This window comes from Crocodylus porosus, unplaced genomic scaffold (genome assembly GCF_001723895.1).
Source record: "Crocodylus porosus isolate Cpor-Errol unplaced genomic scaffold, CroPor_comp1, whole genome shotgun sequence".
NCBI lineage: Eukaryota > Metazoa > Chordata > Crocodylia > Crocodylidae > Crocodylus > Crocodylus porosus.
In genome coordinates, this window is record NW_017728906.1 from 97,031,961 (window position 1) to 97,050,745 (window position 18,785).

Sequence of the window (18,785 nt, forward strand, 5' to 3'; positions counted from 1 at the left end):
CTAACTACCTCCGTGAGCTGACTTAAGAATTCCTGGTCTAGCTCTTCCCCTTGGTTGGGTGGTCTATAGTAGACCCCCACCATTAAGTCTCTTTCCCCTTGACTGCCTTGTATTCTAACCCAGAGCACTTCTGTGTGCCCCTCCTCCTACTCTGTGCTACATGCACTTACATGCACGTGTAGATGGTAAAGTCCAGGTTAGTTTACTTTAGCTCAAATTGTGCTGGAGTTAATTCAGTTGCATTAATCACACATGTAGACGCACCCACTATGTCCACCAGTGGTTCCTTCAAAGATGCCATGTTGTTCTGTGGTTGCTGCCCCCACCTGGAAATATTTCAGCTCTGTTCAGGCAGCAGGGTCAGGCTCACTGGTGCAGACAGTACAGCACAGTTTGAAGGTTCTGCTGTTAAACACAGTAAGTCCTTGCTGTATATCCTAACTTTAGGTTCTTATGTAATGTAGAGGATACTTCAGCCAACATATTTAAGTTTTCCTTGTGTTTCTCTGCCACCTAGTGGTTAAATAGTATCCACAGCAGATTTTTAATTCCAGGCTTTTGATTGGCTAAATATATGCTGTTATTTTTGATACTGTATCTTTCCTGAACCTCCAGAACCCCTCAATTCTTTCCTTCACTTATTGCTTTTGACCTTCTGGAGTGTCAGTATAAAGGTCATCACTCCCTGTGTGCTGCCTTACACAATGTAGGTGCAGATCTGCTTGGTCTATAGACTCTAATGCAACAGAAGCAATCTTGCAATGTAAATGACACTTACCTCCAGCTAGTGTTTTTTTCTTCTCACAGAACTGCAGCTCAAAATATTTTATAAAACAGCTAGACAAATTATTCAGGGAAGTTTTAGCATGTCCAAAGCATTCCAAGATACAGTTTACCTGTAATTAAATAAAAAGGTGATATCAGTGATTCCCAAAGGATGTGAGGCAGCAAACCAGTGTGCCACAAGAGTGAGGGAAGTGTGCCATGCAATTCCTCTGTGTGAGGAGGTAATGCTCTGCTCCCCTGTCCGGCACCCTGCCCTGGGTACTGTAGCATCATCTGCAACTGCTCTGCGAGGGACTAATACCATTACTGTTTCCTTCTCCTGCCCTTCCCTGTCCTCAGATATCCCCTGTGCTGGGAGTCCGTGGGAGTTCCCAGTAGCACTTTTGTTGTAAGCAGGTAGGTGGGCATGCACAGAGACAGAGCTGGGCTTTGCAGTATGGTTTCCTCTATTCACTCCTCCCATGATCCCGGGCTGGCAGGAGTACCCATGGGAATGACTGGCAGTGCATGAAAGTCCTCAAGGGAAGCCTCAACATCAGGGGCTGCCCTTGATCCCTGAGGTACAGACCAGGGGTTGGCAAGGGGCAGACAGTAGAGCACAGCACAGCAGGGTGAGGTCCTATCCTGACAACCCTTAAGTGGCACCAGCTAGATCAGTGATTCTCAATTTTTTTTAACTTCAAGACTTCCCCCTCCCTCCTATCTTTTCTGAATTGAGATCTATAACAGTGGTTTTCAACTGAAGTGCTGTGAAATCCAGAAAAATTACAGAGGGGAGCCTTGAAGCTAAAAAGGCTGAGAACCATTGGTATAGGCTCATCATTGGTTTGCATCTCAGCATTAGTATACTTTCTTCTGGCAGGGAAATGAAATATATATTTGAAAAAAACAGAAAGATATATGTATATGCATGTGCATACATCTTTTTGATTGAAGAGTAAAGTGTGCTGCCAATTTTAATTCAGAAAAAAGTGTGCCCCAGGTATCAAATGTTTGGTAAACATTGGGCTGTAGGTACTAAAGAGACAATAAGCCAGGACATGAACAAGGTACAGCTTCAATAAGCTCAGTGGGAAATGTTGGGTGAACAAATACTTGAAAATCAGGCCCTCTCTTCAGGCACCCTAATATGAATTTAAGTTGTTACTATCACTTAAATTATTTGTTAATGTTGATAATGAAATGAAGATGGTGTCATAGGCCACTAAGATGCCCTGCTCCTTTAAAGAGCTGAAACTGCTAGGGGAAGAGCCCTGGCAGTGAGTTGGAAGCCCCAGCTGCTGGTTACCAGGGCAGCCAGAATGAGCTAGTGGCCCACACCTGCCAGAGGTCAGCTGACTGGAAGGGGCAGGGCCTGGCTCATATATAAACCCCAGGGCTGGGACCAGGCAAGTCAGTTCCCTGTTGGCAGCCAGAGGTGAAGGACCCGCCAGTGACGCAGCAGCCACATAATATGCTGCATCCAGGGTTAATGGGTCTCTGTAAGCTCCACAGGTACCCTTGCTCACTAGAGACTTAGTGCTGGGATGAAGTTAGATGCTTTTAAAAGGGGCAGAGCACACCCTTGTCTTTTGTATTATGTTATAGCCCAGGGACTTGTGTTTTGTTTTTTGTTCCACAACACCGGTGGTTTGGATGGGCTATTAGGGGAAGGAGGAAGCCTCATAGGAGACCCACAGCAGTGTTGGGACCCCAGTGCCAGAGAGGGCACAGCATTTGGGGTGAGACGCTGAGCGATACAGGGCTGCGGAGAGCCCAGGGAGGACAAGGGGGGCAAATTGCAACAAGACCCAGACAGAACAATGTTGGTATCATCTGTGAGGCTTGATGTGTGGTAAAGGGGTGTTTGGAGCCACACGTATAGCCCATAAGGCTAGAGTGCCCCGAAACACCTATCATAAAATGGGATCTATAAGGGGTCGAGAGCCCACGGGATCAGAGAGTCCAGCAAACTGTGTCCAAGAGGACTTAAAGGCAGCCTTCCTACTTTACATTTTCCATCAAAGACATGGTGGGCGAGAATTGAGAGTGCCCATTGGGCCAACTTGGCATGGTAAGGGGGTCTTGGGAAGATCATAGCCATCCTGCAGGACCCCGCCCCATGACTGATGGTTCAAAAGATAATGTCTTTTTTGACAGACTAGCAGAGTTAGGGAGACAAGGCACACCCTAGAAAGATGAAGTCAGAGATCTTGATTCTCCTACCTTAACCTATTTTACCACACCTACAATGCCTTTGGATAAGATTATTTGATAATATATAGTATTTCTGGGAGGCATCTTATTAATCCTTTAGTTAGTTTTATGCCAATTGTGCATTAATTTAGACCTGTTGTATTAGTGTCACAAGGGGCATGGACAGCCTGTGTGTGGCACATAGGAGACTGGGGAGAGATCAGGCAGCACAGTGGTATATAGGTCAGGGAGCAGAAAACAGAGCATGAGAGCAGAGCAGCAGCCTGGTCAGAAAGCACAAAGCAGGGAACAAAAAGGAAAGGGGAAAGGGATCTGAATGGCTATGAGAGAGTGCAGGGATAATTTTTCAGATATCCAGGTTCTACATGTATTGGTTTAGAGGAAAAAGCAGTTAGAACTTGTGGAAAGAGGTGATATCTTTTATTAGGCCAACAAGATTTTTGGGGGCAAATGTCTTTAACTGCATGCTTCTGTACACAAAAAGTGTTGGAATAATTTGTGACATGCCTGCCAAAAAGTTTGTCCCCCACTAATTTAGCGCATCCCCACAGCTTCTCTAAAGAACAAGAGCAGGCCCATTCACCAAGGGGGGCTTGTGGAACATGCTATTTATGTCACCTCCTACCCCATATACAATCTCAACATTTGGACCTCAAGTAGTACCAAAACAGACCAGGTAGGCTAGCTATGGGATAGTTGGGACTGTCTTAGGCATAGGAATCTAGCAACTTTTTGGTCCTTTAGTATCAGTGTTGCAAAATGAAGGAGGGAGATGATTTTGATTACCAACTTCAGAGTTACTCATCATTTATACCATTTTAAGAGAGGAAAACCAAGTTCCTCATCTTTTTGGAATGTTTCTATATAAATGCACTTCTGTGATTCAACTTACTTGTCATCTTTTAAAAAATATATATTTGGAGATGAAAAACAAATTTCCAATTTCTCGTGTTCAAACAATCATTTCAGGAAATAATGGGAAAGGCAGCAAACTATCCATGTGCCCCTTCCAACACAGGAAAAAAAAAATCACACACCAAAAGCACATTTTCTCATTTGATTAAACGCAAATTTGTTGGACTTTTCATGAACTGGGATGACAACACACCATATAGTTTTCTTTTAAAGTAACCTCTTCGGTTCTAACTTGTGTAATCATTTATACCGTGGAAAACTCAGTGCCAAGTGCTATTCTGATAGGGAGCATTACACATCCATGTTTGAGACCTACAAATTACACTAGAGTATAAAGGGTTTATACACAACATGAATGTTTAATTCTACCTAAATTGAAGCAGTGTTTTTTTTTAGAGTGAAGCAAACCTCTGTGTCATGTACACCTGTGTCAAAGCCCGATCCTTAACTGCCTCTCCAGCGACAGGGAGGGGACAACGAGCTGCTGGCAGGCAGAGCGGTCCCTGAGCTGCGGGTGGGGCTGGTGCTTCCCTCCACAGCAGTGGTGGTGCCCCCCCTAGGTGGCACCTGCAGACACCCAGCTTGGGCAGTCCCAGGGGGCACTGCAGCTGCAGAGAGAAACACCGGGCCCCACACAGCTCAGGCAGGCAGGCTCCGGTGGGGAGGGGTTGGAGATCAGGCTCGGGGCTTTTTTTTTTCTTCCCTTCTGTGGAGCCTGCCTTCCTGGGCTGCTTGCACAGTCTGCCTGCACAGCCCCTGAGCTGCACAGAGCCCAGTACTTCCCTCCATGGCTGTAAGGCAGAAAACTAAAATTCCTGAGAGGTGTTTTACTTTGCAGCATGTCATAGTCATTTAAGGCACATTACACCACCGAATGTGCTACAGCAGTTGGAATTAACGCGCAATACACCACCGTATGTGCAAACAGCAATGCCATTAAAGTGGTGCAAAAGGCATTTAACCTGCTTTAAACCAGCTCTAAAGTGTTGTTTACAAACACCCTAAGGCTATAGAAAAAATCAGGCTTCCAAAAATTAGAGTTTTAATTAGCTATTTCTCCAGCAGATGGCAGCACTAAATTGACTAATTCAGATCTGGCTTAACTTCAGTAGAACTGAAATAAAAATGCCTTAGATATGAGTGGTTGTATTAACCAATTGTCTTGGTTTTAATAAAACTACACATGGTTGCAACAAGAATGGAGTTGGCCTACTGTGTTAGTAATATTTCCTAAAATGTAAACAATATAAATACTTCAGTTGATCCTTCTCTCACCATGTGCACTGAACTATTTGTTAAGAGCTTCCTAATTAATCTATAGTGGCTTCATGATGAGCATGTACAGCAGTTTACCAAAGGTCAGCAAGCAAGTCAGTGGCTGAGTCAGGAATAGAACCTGAGTCTCCTCACTCCTCCTTTAGTTCCCTACCCATTGGATTATATTGTTTCACTATTACTCATAATTTATTAAAATATTTTCTTTTATTTATTCTTCAATTAATTTAGTTCTCCTTCCTCATTTTTTAATCTGAACTTTAGAAAAAGGCAGAAGTTAGAGAGGATTTGATCTCGAGTTTAAGATAATTACTGCATTCAAATGTGGATGTCAGATTTGTGGTAAAGCTATCCATCTATGTAGTAGCAGCACAAAGAGATACCATCTTTAGAACTGGTCTACTGTGTTTAACATCACAGAATCAAAGAAAATTAGGGTTGGAAGGGACCTAAGCAGTAGCTCCATGCAAAGGAGCAAGTATTTGATTCAGATTTGGATTCGACTGATTCAGAGGATCAGTGATTTGATTCAGTGATTTAAGTCACTGTCCTTATTCGATTCAGCCAAATCAGATTCAGAGATCTGGTGCCGATTTGGTGATTAGGCCATAGATTATAATGGGGAATCACTAAAATACCTACAACTTTGTCATTTTCCTACCGGTTCAGATGAAAAGAGCAGGGATGGTAGCCCCTTCTGAGGGCATGAAGCCTGCCATATTTCAAGGAGATAGGTGCAGGGGTTTCTGTGGAAGTGCCCCTCAAACTGTTGAAAGCAAAACTCATATCACTTGTATGCGTTAAAAGGTGTAGCTTGTAGCATCATTGGTCTAAGGACATAGGTAGACAAGGTTCTTTGGGTAAATTTGATGTCTTTTATGAGACCAACTAAATAGTTGGAGAAATATATCTTAGCAAGGTTTTGAGTTTAAAAACCTTTCATCAGGCTGAGGAAGCATTGCAGTTGGTGTGTGTGCTTTTCCTGGATGGAATGAATAGTGAAGAAGCCAGAGGCTGGTATGCATGCAAGCCAGCCAGTCAGTGAAAATGTAAATTGAGGTGTCAGGGGTTGAGAATTAGTCTGGAGGTGGGGAGGATGGAGGGGGATGTAGCAGGTAAAAGTGGAGAAGTACCTGGGGAGTCAGATGTCTGGCAGGTTGTAGTGTGTCATATATCCAATATCTATATTGAGTCCATGAGTTTTTGTATCTAGGAGGTTGATGCAGTGCAGTTCATAGGCTCATCTGTGAAAAGTATTTTGTAAATTCAAACAAGCCTACTAACCTCATCACCAGAAGCAAACTTCCTACAGCCCAAAACACACCAAATGGATCCAGACCATGCAATAACAAGAAATGCAAAACCTGCCAACATATCTCCAATAATGGTGTGTAAAATGGGTCGCATTCCATTTGGATTTGGATTCAGCCTGAATCAGGGACAGTGATTCGATTAACTGATTCAGATCACTGTCCCCAGTCGATTCGGCCAAATCCAAAGATTTGATGCTGATTCAGAGAATCAGCGATTCCGCCATAGACACAGCTTTCAATGTTTTTTTCTACATACCTCAAGGTACCAGGCATGGCTTGTGAATGTTATGATGCTGGGGCAGATAGAGCATCCCACAGGAGTGGGGGTGGGGAGGAAGGCATGTGCTCAGCAGTGAACCCGGAAGTGGATCAGAAGTACTTCTGGTCCACTTCTGGATCTACCGGGGAGTGTGCTGGGGGGCCACCTGGCTTGGCAATAGGCCATGGAGGGACCCCAGGTGCCCCCTCAAACCCAGGAGGCACCAGTTGCCAAGCCAGGAGGGCATAGGGGGGGCACGTATCCCTGCCCTTCTCAGCAGACTCAGAATTGGACTGGAAGTGCTTCTGGTCCACTTCCAGGTCTGCTGCTGAGTGCACTGGGGAGCCCCACACACTCCTGTGGGACACTGCATCTGCCCCACCATCACAGCATTCACAATCTGCCTTGTACCTTGAGGTATGTAGAAAAAACACTGAAAGCTGTGTCTATGTCCCAATCATTGAATCTTCCCAAAACAATTCGGAGGGTTCTAATTGGATTTGCAGAGATTAAAGGGTCTCCTGGTTTGATTTGGAATCAAAGATTCAGCCACCGAATCAGGCCAAATCTCTGAGGAATCCAATCGGGGAGCGAATCTTTGCACAGCCCTAATCTCCAGTACCCCTACAATTACTACATCCCACAACAGAACCATTACCATTCCTGGACCTTGCAGCTGCACCTCCATAAACATTATATATCTCATCCAGTGCACCAAATGCCCTGATACGTAGGAGAGACCAAACAACAACTGAGCCAGAATTAATGCATACTGGAAATCTATTAAAGACAAGAATACCCAATTACCAGTGGGGGCACATTACTCACAAGAAAGCCACTCTCTCTCCAATCTCTCAGTCCTGATCCTGAAAGGGAATTTGCAAAACACTTTTCACAGACAAGCCTCTGAACGTCACTTCATCAACCTCCTAGATGCAAAATCTCATGGACTTCATATAGACATTGGATTTATGATGCACTATAACCTGCCTGACATCTGACTCCCCAGGTCTCTCCACTTTTACCTGCTACATCCCCCTCCCCAGCCTCTCTCTCACTCCCTAATGCCTCAATTTACATTTTTACTCTCTGGCTTTCTTGCATGCATACCACCTTCTGGCTTCTTTACTATTCATTCCATCCAGGAAGAGCACACATAACTGCAGATGCTTCCTCAGCCTGAAGAAGGGGTTTTAAACCTGAAAGCTTGCTAAGATATATTTCTCCAATTATTCAGTTGGTCTAATAAAAGATATCAGATTGACCCAAAGAACCTTGTCTGCCTTGCATGTTAAGGCACAATGGGATGAACACAGCAGAGATGGTAGCCTGTAACAGGGGGCCCTCCCAGTGCCGGTTAGATCTTGGCCCGCCCACCTGTTTCTGGGCCAATTGCCCACCCCTCTTTCTTGTGCTATGCCTTGATGGAAAACTGATTCAGATGTTACTCAGGCAGGAGGTTACCCATTTAGGCCTCTGATGTCTAGGGGTGACATCCATTCCACAGCTCTGTACCCCCTCCATGCTGCAGCCCGTGCCTCTCAGTTTGCATCCTTCAGTTTGCATCTTTTACCCTGAGAATCCTGAGCCTTTTGCTCTGGCCATTCCCTGAGAATCCTGACCCTCCAACTCCCTCCTCTGAGTCCTGGCCCCAGCACAGACCAGTCGAGGGTAGCTCAGGTCAGATCTGAGCTGCCTGCCTGTTTTCACCCTCACAACTCCACTGCAACCAGGAAGCCTCAGGCCTCTCAAAGATGTTACAGATCTGGTCTTTCCCCAGCCAGGACTGTGCATGCATGTGGTGGCTGAAAGTTATTAGGTGCCCCCTACCTGCCTTTGACGAGGGAGGTTAGCAGTCCTGGCGTTTCCTGGGGCTGCTGTACCACCAGCTGTCCCACCAGGCCTCCCTACCTTGGCAGGGTGCAGTTATAGGTCATGCCCAGGACCTGGGACCTCCTCCTTCCCCATAGCCCCAGCTCATACCTCCAAGTTCATCCTGGCATGGGAGCTCAGCAGTTGGATGTTCTTCCCCTGCTGGCTGGTGATGCAGTGAGTGCCACCTCCAGCTCTGAGAGCAGGGCATTAACTTGTTTTAAAACAAAAAGGAAATAGGTGCAGACAGAGTGAGGAGGCTAGCACTCACTCTGTCTACAGATGGAGATTGAGGAACCCCAGCAGTGGGAGATTCACCTTCAGGAACACCAGCTGCTCCACCAAACCAGGATCCAAGGAGGTATGGTGGGGTGTTACAACATCACCAGCAATACTAAAAACCCTCTCACTTGGAACACTGGTTGGTGGACAGGACAGGTGATTCCCAGACAACTGTGGCCAGATCGTGCCACACCTGGCTGTGGGTTGCCCAATAGGCCAAGGGGTTGCCATGCGGCGGCTCCATATCATCACTGAGCTAGGTAGTCACTGAGGCCTCCATGCTACCTGCCTGATGGTGGGATCTGGTGCCTCTGTGTCCCAACATGGAAGCCATGCCCTTGGCCCACACTGGTAGCAGCTCTGGTGGAGGAGATTGGCTGGTGCTTGGAGTGCTGGCACAGGAAAATAGATCCCACTCTTCCATGTCCCCCTGACTCTGCCCTTCTGCCTCCCTGACTCTGTTCACCAGCACCTCCATCCAGTGATTGAGGGTTTTGCTGCTGCAGATGCTCCCCTTCACCCTCGGGTCACACATGCCAGCCAGCATATGAGCTGTACTGGACTACAATGGATCCAGCTGTTTTTTGATACACTCCTTCAGCTGCTTCACCAGTGCCTGAACTTCTGGTGAAAGCGGCTTGCCCCAGCCAGGAACATTGATCCCCTGGAACTTCTCCATTTGATTCTCAAGCTCCTTCACTATGGGGTCACTTGGCTAAGGAGAGCATCAGCAGCACTGAGGCTCTCAGAAGGCTCAAGGCAAGGCTTGAGGACCATCAAGATCTGAGAGATGGTATCTCACTCTGTTTTGTTAAGGGGGCCACTGGTCCCAATTTCCCCGACCAAGGCCATCTCATAGATGGCCTTCTGTTGCTCAGCCAGACTTTTCCAACATCAGGTATGTGGAGTTCCACTGAGTCTCCACAACCTGTATGATTTTGTGCTGTGGGATGCTCAGCTCTGCCTGTTTGTACCGCAGCACCTTGCCTCCCTTGAGGCTCCCGTGAAAGTAGCCTGCCACCTTCTTGCATTTTTAAATGAGCTGGCTCGTAGTGGTAGCGACGATGCCATCACTGGGAGTCCTGTCCCCCTCCAAGGCATCCCTAACGATGAGGTGGAACTTGTGTGCCACCCAGTGGATGCCAACACACCACCTTTACCGTATTGGCCCTGTTGTTGGTGACCATAACCCCATGGACCATAACCTCATCACCCTGCCCAACAAGCTACCCCTGCACCACGTGGTTCATGGCCACCATGATCTCCCTTGCCATGTGGGACTCATCCATCACCTGAGCTTGAAGAAGAGCCCACTGACACCCTGACTGATCACATCAGTGCCCTGTGAGGGAGCGGTAAGCATGATCTCCACCCTGGCTGCTCCAGATTTCCGAGGTGAAGTCTAAAGCTACCTGCGGCCCCGCCTTGTGCAGCTCCTCCCTCAAGTATTCCCTGCCTGCCTCATATAGGGAGGATACCACTGTCCTGCTAAAGGTAGTGCATGCGGGCACTTGGTATGATGGGGCCATGAGCCACCTGAACCTTGAACACTCAACAAAAGAGAAGGGCTGGCCATTGAGAGCAAGCATCTCCCCAATGTCCTGGGTGACCTTCTCACCTTGGGAGTAAACGCTACTTTGTCTCCACCTTTTCCCCACTGGTTCAGGGTGGCTTGCCTCTGCTTCTTGTGGATGGAGGCTTTGGAGCGAGAGGGGAATTTTGGGGGGGGCATACTCCTACTGATGCCAGGCTGAGGAGGAACAAGGGCAAGGGGGTGTTGCCTCCCGAGATGCAGCAGCATTGCTGTGGCAGTGAAATGTTTCATCCTTGCCCCAGCTGATCTGCTTTCGGCAGGTAGCATACCTGGGATCATCTGCCAACCCTAATGATCCCATACTACACTACCCATCTGCTTCTGGGTTCTGGGTGGGGTTCTTGCCTTATCCCCCTGCTCACCAGGCAGACAATAGGAGGAGCTGAGTCACCTGCCCCCACAACCTCCTCTGAAGTGCCTTCCAGAAGAGACCTGCCTCTAGGGGAATTTTGAGGGGTGTGCAACACAAACTCAGATTCCCCCTCCTTCCCCAGAATTTCCTTTGCTATGGCACTCAGCTCTGCTGCTTCCAGATCCAGCTCCTCTTCCGGCACTGAAAAACTCACACTGGAAACTGAAATTGGGGTGGAGACTGTCATGCTGCTGCTAGTGGTTATTGTTGGTGTTTTTGAAGGCGGTGCAAGTGCAGATACTGCTCCCACCTCCTTGCTCCCACTAGCAGCAGACTTTTCTTTTGCTGCCAGGATAGATTTGTCTGGCGGGGGGGAGGGAAGGGAAGGGACTTGCAGCTCTCCCTCTGCCCCCTGTCCCTCCCCTGCCTGAAGATCTGGCACCTGCCTTTCCAGCACACTTCATAATGCTTAGTGTGCTGCAAAATGTATATGTGTCTGTAATATATGTTGTTCTTCCCTGCAGTGCACAGTGATGACACACTTTCAGGGAAAACACAGAAGGAGAGAGAGTAGCTAGCTAGGAGCTACCAAGATACTAGATAGCAAGCCAGAACCTTTCAGACACTGCTAGTCCAAGAGAGACAGCTCACAAGAGGCACAGATCACTTCACACACAGCCTTATATGTTGTTTCTACATCCTTCCTCCAGAACACTATGACTGGAAGAGAACTCAGGTAAAGATCATGGTCACTGGCCAGCTACAGATGTCAATATCAGAGCAGTCTTCCTCCCCCTCCGTCTTCTAGGTTTCTGTTTCCTGCAAGTCTGCCTTCTGACAGAATATTTTCTGAACAAATTTGGAGGTTTCTGAATCAATTCGGACCTTTTAATAGGTCTCCTGATTTCATTCAGATTCGGCGATTCAGTTACCGAATTGGGCTGAATCTCTTCTGAAGCAAATTGGCTACTGAAGCTTTTCACAGCCCTACTAACCGAGTCATCTAGTCCATCCCCCTGCTCAAAGCAGGACCATCTCCAACTAGATCATCCCAGCCAAGGCTTTATCTATCCAAGTCTTAGAATCCTTCAAGGAAGGAGATTCAATAAGCCCTCTGGGTAACCTGTTCCAATGCTTTATTATCCTTTCAGTGAGGAACCTTTTCTTAATATCTAACCTAAACTTCCCTTGCTGCAACTTGAAATAATTGCTCCTTATTATGTCATCTGCCACTACTGAAATCAGTCTTGCTCCATCCTCTTTATAACTGCCCTTCAAGTAGTTTAAGGCTGCTATTAAATCCCTCCTCAGTTTTCTCCCCTCCAGACTAAATAAACCCAGTTCCCTCAGCCTCTCCTCATAAATCAGGTGCCCCAGTCCTCTAACCATTTTTGTTACCCTCCACTGGACACTCTCCAATTTGTCCACATCCTTTCTGTAGTGGGGATGATATAATAATGAAATGAAGATGTGCTACTTGTAGACAAAAGTGTCAATACTTCATCAACTTAGAGAGCTTAAACCAAAATTGAAGTTCCCATAGTAAGCTTAACACACTTTCATTGCACTTGTATTAAAGTACATATTTTTAAAAAGTAGCATCAGTGATTCAGATTGCTTTGTACAATAATGTAAAGTAAGCATTGCTTTGGGAACTCTCCTATTTCAATTTTCATATTCTGACTAAAGTGAAGTGAAGCAAAGGCTTATTTCAATGTAATCAGACTTACTTTAAATAAAATGTAAATAGGAATACAGCTGTGTTTTCCAATATTCAAGCAGACGTCAGTCAGACTCTCAGTTCACTGTCAACATGTGCATACAAGATGCGCACTAACACATCTGGAGCCTTTCAACTCTCAATAATCACTGATTCATGCACTGTCTATTTAAATCAGCTGTACTTTGACAGCACTACTTTATCTAGAATGGAGAAACCTTTTATTTCAGGAAGAAAATAGAATGTTTTGAATAATGTCTTTTTCAAGTATTGGGGAAAAAAATCTTAAAAATTAACAGATCTCATTGTTCAATGGAAGGACAAGGGAAGCATCCCATGCACAAGGGAAGCTTGAGCTCTAAAACAAAGACAGTCTAAGCTTAGTTTAGAAGGGACTAAAGAGTTGGGGTTTTTTTAAAGCAGAAAATTCAGAATTCAAAAATGGCTATATTAAGTATTCCAACATTCTGCTCCACCTATGCGTGGAGATCAAGCATTACATAGTTTAGTGCAAAAGGTGATTTTGAATGGGATTTAGAATGGTTATTATTGTTTGGGAATGTCATTTTGAACTACACTGCTAGTATGATTGCTATGACAATTTAATGCATCAGTGAGTTGCAGTGTCCAGTCAAATGAGAACCTCCCCCCAATCCCTGAGTGTACTGTCATGGAGATAAATTCTGTATCCTAGACACACAGTCAGCTTCCTGACACACACTAGGAAGAATTTGGTTCAGATATGGAAAGGAGGTATGAAGCAAAGTTAAATTAATAAATTTTTGTCTGCATTATAAATGTGTTCCTTGTTTTCAAAGAATGGGCCCTTATTTATCCTTATTTATTTTTTAGCAATTCCCTTTGGTATAATGGCAAAAACAAATTGGCTTAGAACATTTAATGATAATTGAGTTACACTGGTGTCTAAAAATAAAAAAATATGAATTTTTAAAAAGAAAATTCATGAGAAGTTTCTATTGGATGAGTAAAGCTATATTGATTTAGTTTAGTGGAGTTCTGACATATTGTCAAGATAATAACACTTAAATCATACTTTTGTAAATTAACACTTCAGTTAAAGCATGGTAATGATACTGAATATATCAATTTGCATCAAGTACCCTTAAACATCTTCCCACCTTCTCCCATATAATACTTTTCCTGATACTGTAGTAGTTGCTATACTTCGTTTCAATTGCCACACTGGACACCACCACAAAATAAAGAGTTACTTTAGTTACTGAAGGCAATTAGAATGGAGTAGAGTGGCAAGTATCTGACCTAATTCATAAAATCCATTTGTTTTGTTAATGAAATGTGCATTAAGTGAACATTCTCCACTGTACTAAAGCAAGTTGAGTAACAGATTCACCACCTTTGGTTAGCTTGTTGATTACTTTGTTTTCTTTTTAGTGGCTGAAACCTGTAGCATAACTGAGAGAAGGGGGTATCACCTGGGCACAACACGGCCACAACCACACCAGCAGCTGATGTGTCACAGCAATAGGCAGTGCTGCCCTGGGCATCATGCAGCTCCCCCACATGCAGAGCTCCCTGGCTATACCTTTGGTTGAAGCAGCTCCCTTTCTTCTAAGTTGCCAGTGCTTTAATTTGTACCACTCAGGTTGGCAACATGTCCTGCATTCAGATGCCTGGGTAAATGGTTTTGATAAATGGTTTTCAGATAATTGACACTCGACTGTATTTAATGAGAAGCATTGTGATGTTATGAAAGTCTTTCCATGAGTAGAGCAAGAAGGAAAATTAAAAGAACTAAAAAGCATGTCAGTTTAGTGTAGGTTTGATATACTTTCAATCCAGCCAGTCCCACAGTGACTTAAATAGCTTGGCGAAAAGTCCTATCTGAGCATCCCTAAAGAAAAATGTAAAATTAAAAAATGCCCCTGCTCATTCAAAGCATGTGTATGTGTCACATTCTAAGGCTGCTCAAAACACAACTTACATGTTTTATCTTTGAATCAAAGGTACACCTGCTGGAACTGGATCTGCACGTTAGGTGCTTCACAATTTGTTTGCAGGCTTCAGTTTTCCCAGAACCACTTTCTCCACTGCAGGAAGATCAGGGGGGTTGGAGAGAGAGAGAGAGAGAGAGAGAGAGAGAAAATCCCACTGTTTAAACATCATGTCTGATATTTTATTCACAACCTCTGGTACCCCTAATTCCAGAAAAAGATCTGTTCATAATAATGGATGCTAATATGGATATTAAATAAGGACAATTATGCATGTTAAATCAAAATAAGCCAATATAAAAAGTGGCTTTTTACCAGCACTGACAGATAGAAACATGGCTTTCTCCTTGTCCCTCAGAACAGCACAATGCCAATCAAAAGCAAATGCTCTCAGCCCTTCTTTCGTGTCTCAATCCCTTTATATTTTAGTAAGTCCAACAAATTGGTCAAACCTATTCCAAGCTGTCTGAAACTAAATACAGATCATAATCTGTATCTGTTGCCTTTTAGTAAGCACTTCATAAGGTTTTCTACCAACCAGTGGGAATGGGGATAACGGGGACTACAGGTGATGTGTCTAAACCTGTTGAGATTTATTGAGATTTGAATAAAACTTCAATTGTTTGTGAAAACTGAAGTAAAAAAGGCATTAAACACTTCAGCTTTCTCTGAATCATTTGTAATACTTCAGTCTTATCTGAATTGTTTGTCAAATTTTTAAAAGGATACATGAAGGCCACTTAGAAGACTGAGACAATCTAAATCCCAACATTGCCATTTTTAGAAGAACCTGGCAGTCCCAAGCTTGCCATTTTGCAAAAAATACATACATACATTTGTTACTAGTTCAAAATACAGATCCTCTTTTTCACAGAGAAAAGCAATTAGGTTCAATGTTATGACCATACAGGTTATCAATCAGACTATGAACATTGGCTCTCCAGTCTTTTTAAAAGGTGGAGGAAACTAGTGATTAGAAAGGTCTTCAGATGTTCTTTGAAGCCAAAGTCCAAGTCAAGTGAAGAAGAGTGGCATGTATTGACACTTCTGAGAATCAGGCCCAGGTATCTTCCAAACTTTTCCCAAATCCTGTTTTAGGGTTTAATATCTGACAGCCAAATTTTCCCATGATAAAACAGATGTTTGAAAAAGCCCTAACATTAGAATGTGATAGTCTAATGGTTTTTATTTAGTTTATTTTATTTAGTTTGCTTAACCCCACAGTTCATTTCCTTGTAGTGGTAAAGAATAACTTTCCAGCATCGTTGTTTTTTCTTTTTTTCCATCAAATCTTTGCTACAAATTGGAGAATTAGAACAAATGTTTGAGTGTAGCTAATACAAATTCTTGTTGTAACTTTCACTTTTTACAAAAGATCTATTAAAAGTCTCTAGGCCCATCTCAGAATTAACATAATGAAGACTTTCAAAGTATATAGATGTTTTACTTTTTGGGTCAAAACCTGATCAAAGAGTTACATCCTAAACTGTGTCCCAAAAGATGAACAAACCGATGCTTCGATGAATTAACCAGCTGTTTCACTTCCATAAATGTATGAACAACAGGAAGCAGTGAGGGTAAGAAGGAATATTGGTCCTGGATTCTTTCTTGTCATGCAATAATCATGCCAGATATCAGTAAAGTAAAAGAAAGGAGTCTCTGTATTTCATTCTTTTTAGAAAATGATCCTTGGAAGGAGAGTAAGAGCGAGGACATGTAGATAGAGTAATGGAATATGGAAAAATTTACCCATATTTTACTCTGTAGCAAAGAGTAGACATATGACTAGCTCTCTTCAGCTTGTTGTCTATAATAGACACTACTATAGTGACTAACCACTACATAAGAATCATAAAAACATAAGAATTACCATTTACTGGGTCAGACCATTGGTCCATCTTGCCTAGTATCCTGTATCACATAGTGCCAGAGAGCAGATGCTGAAAAGGAGAGTAAACTGGGTATAACCAGATTTTTTCCCCACTGTTCTTTTTTCACTTGTAGCCTCCAGCATTTAAGGTCTAGGAAGTTTTGATTCAGAGGCTGTATCCTTAACCCCCATGCTAACTAGCAACTGATGCCCTTTTCCTCTAAGAATCTGTCCAATCCATTTTTTAATGTGGCTAAACTCTTAGCTTCCACAACATCTGGTATCAACCAGTTTCACAGTTTAATCATACGCTGTATGAAAAATAAATTCCTTTTGTTAGTTTTAAACTTACTCGTTGAATTTTGTGACCCCTAGTTCTTGTACTGTAAGAGACTGAAAATAATAGATCCCTACTTATTTTGCCCTTGCTGTTTAGTATTTTGTAAACCCTTATCATGTTCCCCCTCAATCATCTCTTTTTTAAACTGAATAGGCTTAGCCTCTTTAGTCTCTCTTCATATGGAAGCCCCTCCATACCACTAATCATCCTAGTTGCCCTTCTCTGTACCTTCTCTAGTTCCTCTATATCTTTTCTGAGGTGTGGGGGCCAGAGCTGGGCACAGTGTTCAATGTGTAGACACAGCATGGATTAATAAAGGAGCATAATGATACTTTCCAGTTTGTTTACATTTCTCCTCTTAATAATCCTTACCATTTGCTTTGCCTTTTGATGGCTGCTGAGGCCCCCACAGTAAGTGATGATACTTATATTCTTATGGTCGTATTACTTTACTAATATCTGGTATGATTCTTGCATGAAAAGAAAGAATTCAGAACCAATATTCCTCACTTCTTCCTGCTGATTTATGGAAGTGAACGTACAATCGTATGAATGCTGACTTCTTTAGTGAACTGTTCACAATGACTCCCAGATCTTTTTCCTACATAGTGACAGCTGATGTAGAGCCCATCTTAGTGTAGGTATAATTTGGGTTATTTTGCCAATCTGCTTTGTGGTTACACATTACACTTAGACCATACTAAGGGCACTTAAAATGTGAGTGACCATTGCATTAACTTGTGCTAAGTGCCCACTAAGCATCTCAAAGATAAGCCCTTCAAATGAGCGTTAACTTTTGGCCATGCTACCTAGTCCATATTAGGGTAACTTTAGCAAATGAGTTATTATGTTAGTGTAACTTCAGTCCTTCAGCATCTGTGGATACACTGCTTACAATCCCACCCTTCCCACATCCCTTGCAAGCAGGGGTAGAGTCTAGGTGTCCTGGCTCCTGCTTGCTAGCCTTCTAGTGGGAAATCAGAGCTACACAGGCAAGAAATGACATCAACTCTTAACATGTAACTGCTCACAGCACCTTCTAACTTTAACATTGCTTAACTTTCTACAGATTTAGTATGGTCCAAGTGTAATGTGTGTAACTTCATCCTTAATGTATGTAACTTCACACTTAAGTGGGAGGGTAGCCAACCTGCATTGGAGCAAATGGATAGACCGGAATGAAGGCAACTAGGATAGCAGACACAAAACCATCATCAGTTTGTGAGGAAGAGGAGTGGGATTTTTTTTTAATTAGGGAAAACCAGAATCCCTCCTAATCATCACCCCTCCATCAGACTATTTCTTGAATACTCCAGCACACATTATAACCTGCCTAACACCTGACTCTCCAGGTATCGCTCTACTATTTACAAGCTACATTCATTCCCCTATTCCCCCACTCTTTCCCGTCTCTCACCCATTGACTACCACAATTTACATTTTCACTGGCTTTCTCACATGCATACCAGCCTCTGTTGTCTTTATTATTGCATCTAGGAAGAGCACAGATAAACTGCAGATGCTTCTTTAGCCTGACAAAGGGTACTTATACCTGAAAGCTCACAAAAAAGAATTTTTCCAAGTATCAGAGTTGGTCTAATAAAAGATATCGGATTTACCCAAATAACCAGTGGGTCCTTCTGTGCATGCACACAGTCTAAAAAGGGCCTGGCAATAGCAGAAGCCGCACTGTGGTCCTGGCTCCAGTACATGATGCACAGGTGAAAGCCCGTTGTACCCCCATGAGCCCAAGGACCCCTCAAGTGACCCCAGGACCCCTGACGAGCCCTGGCCTGCCTGCAGGTAAGCAGGGGCCTGTGGTGGGAGGGACGTAGGCCAGCTGTGGGGAGGCAGCTGAGTGGAGCCGAGGAGGGGCAGGCCTCCCCCAGCTCCTACTTTGCCCAGCCCCCAAGTGAGCCACGTGACCAGAGCCTTGCAAACAGGACACACAAATTGGTACACTTCTGGGCCCAGCACATGAGTTTAGTGTGAGAGTTTGCACAGAAGAGTTTGCACAGAAGGGCCCAAGGCCCTGCCA

The 18,785-nt window shown here is 44.0% G+C and overlaps 1 protein-coding gene across 1 annotated transcript in view; it reads right to left on the reverse strand.

Annotated features, from left to right (window-relative positions):
- The window catches only part of MYO16 (myosin XVI), a 484,140-nt gene that overhangs the window by 253,381 nt on the left and 211,974 nt on the right, over positions 1-18,785 (reverse strand). The window contains exons 13-14 of the mRNA XM_019529669.1: positions 14,528-14,633; positions 779-896 (exon numbers count right to left, since the gene is read on the reverse strand). Of these exons, the coding sequence (XP_019385214.1) occupies positions 779-896; positions 14,528-14,633 (224 nt within the window). The remainder of the gene's footprint in view (positions 1-778; positions 897-14,527; positions 14,634-18,785) is intronic.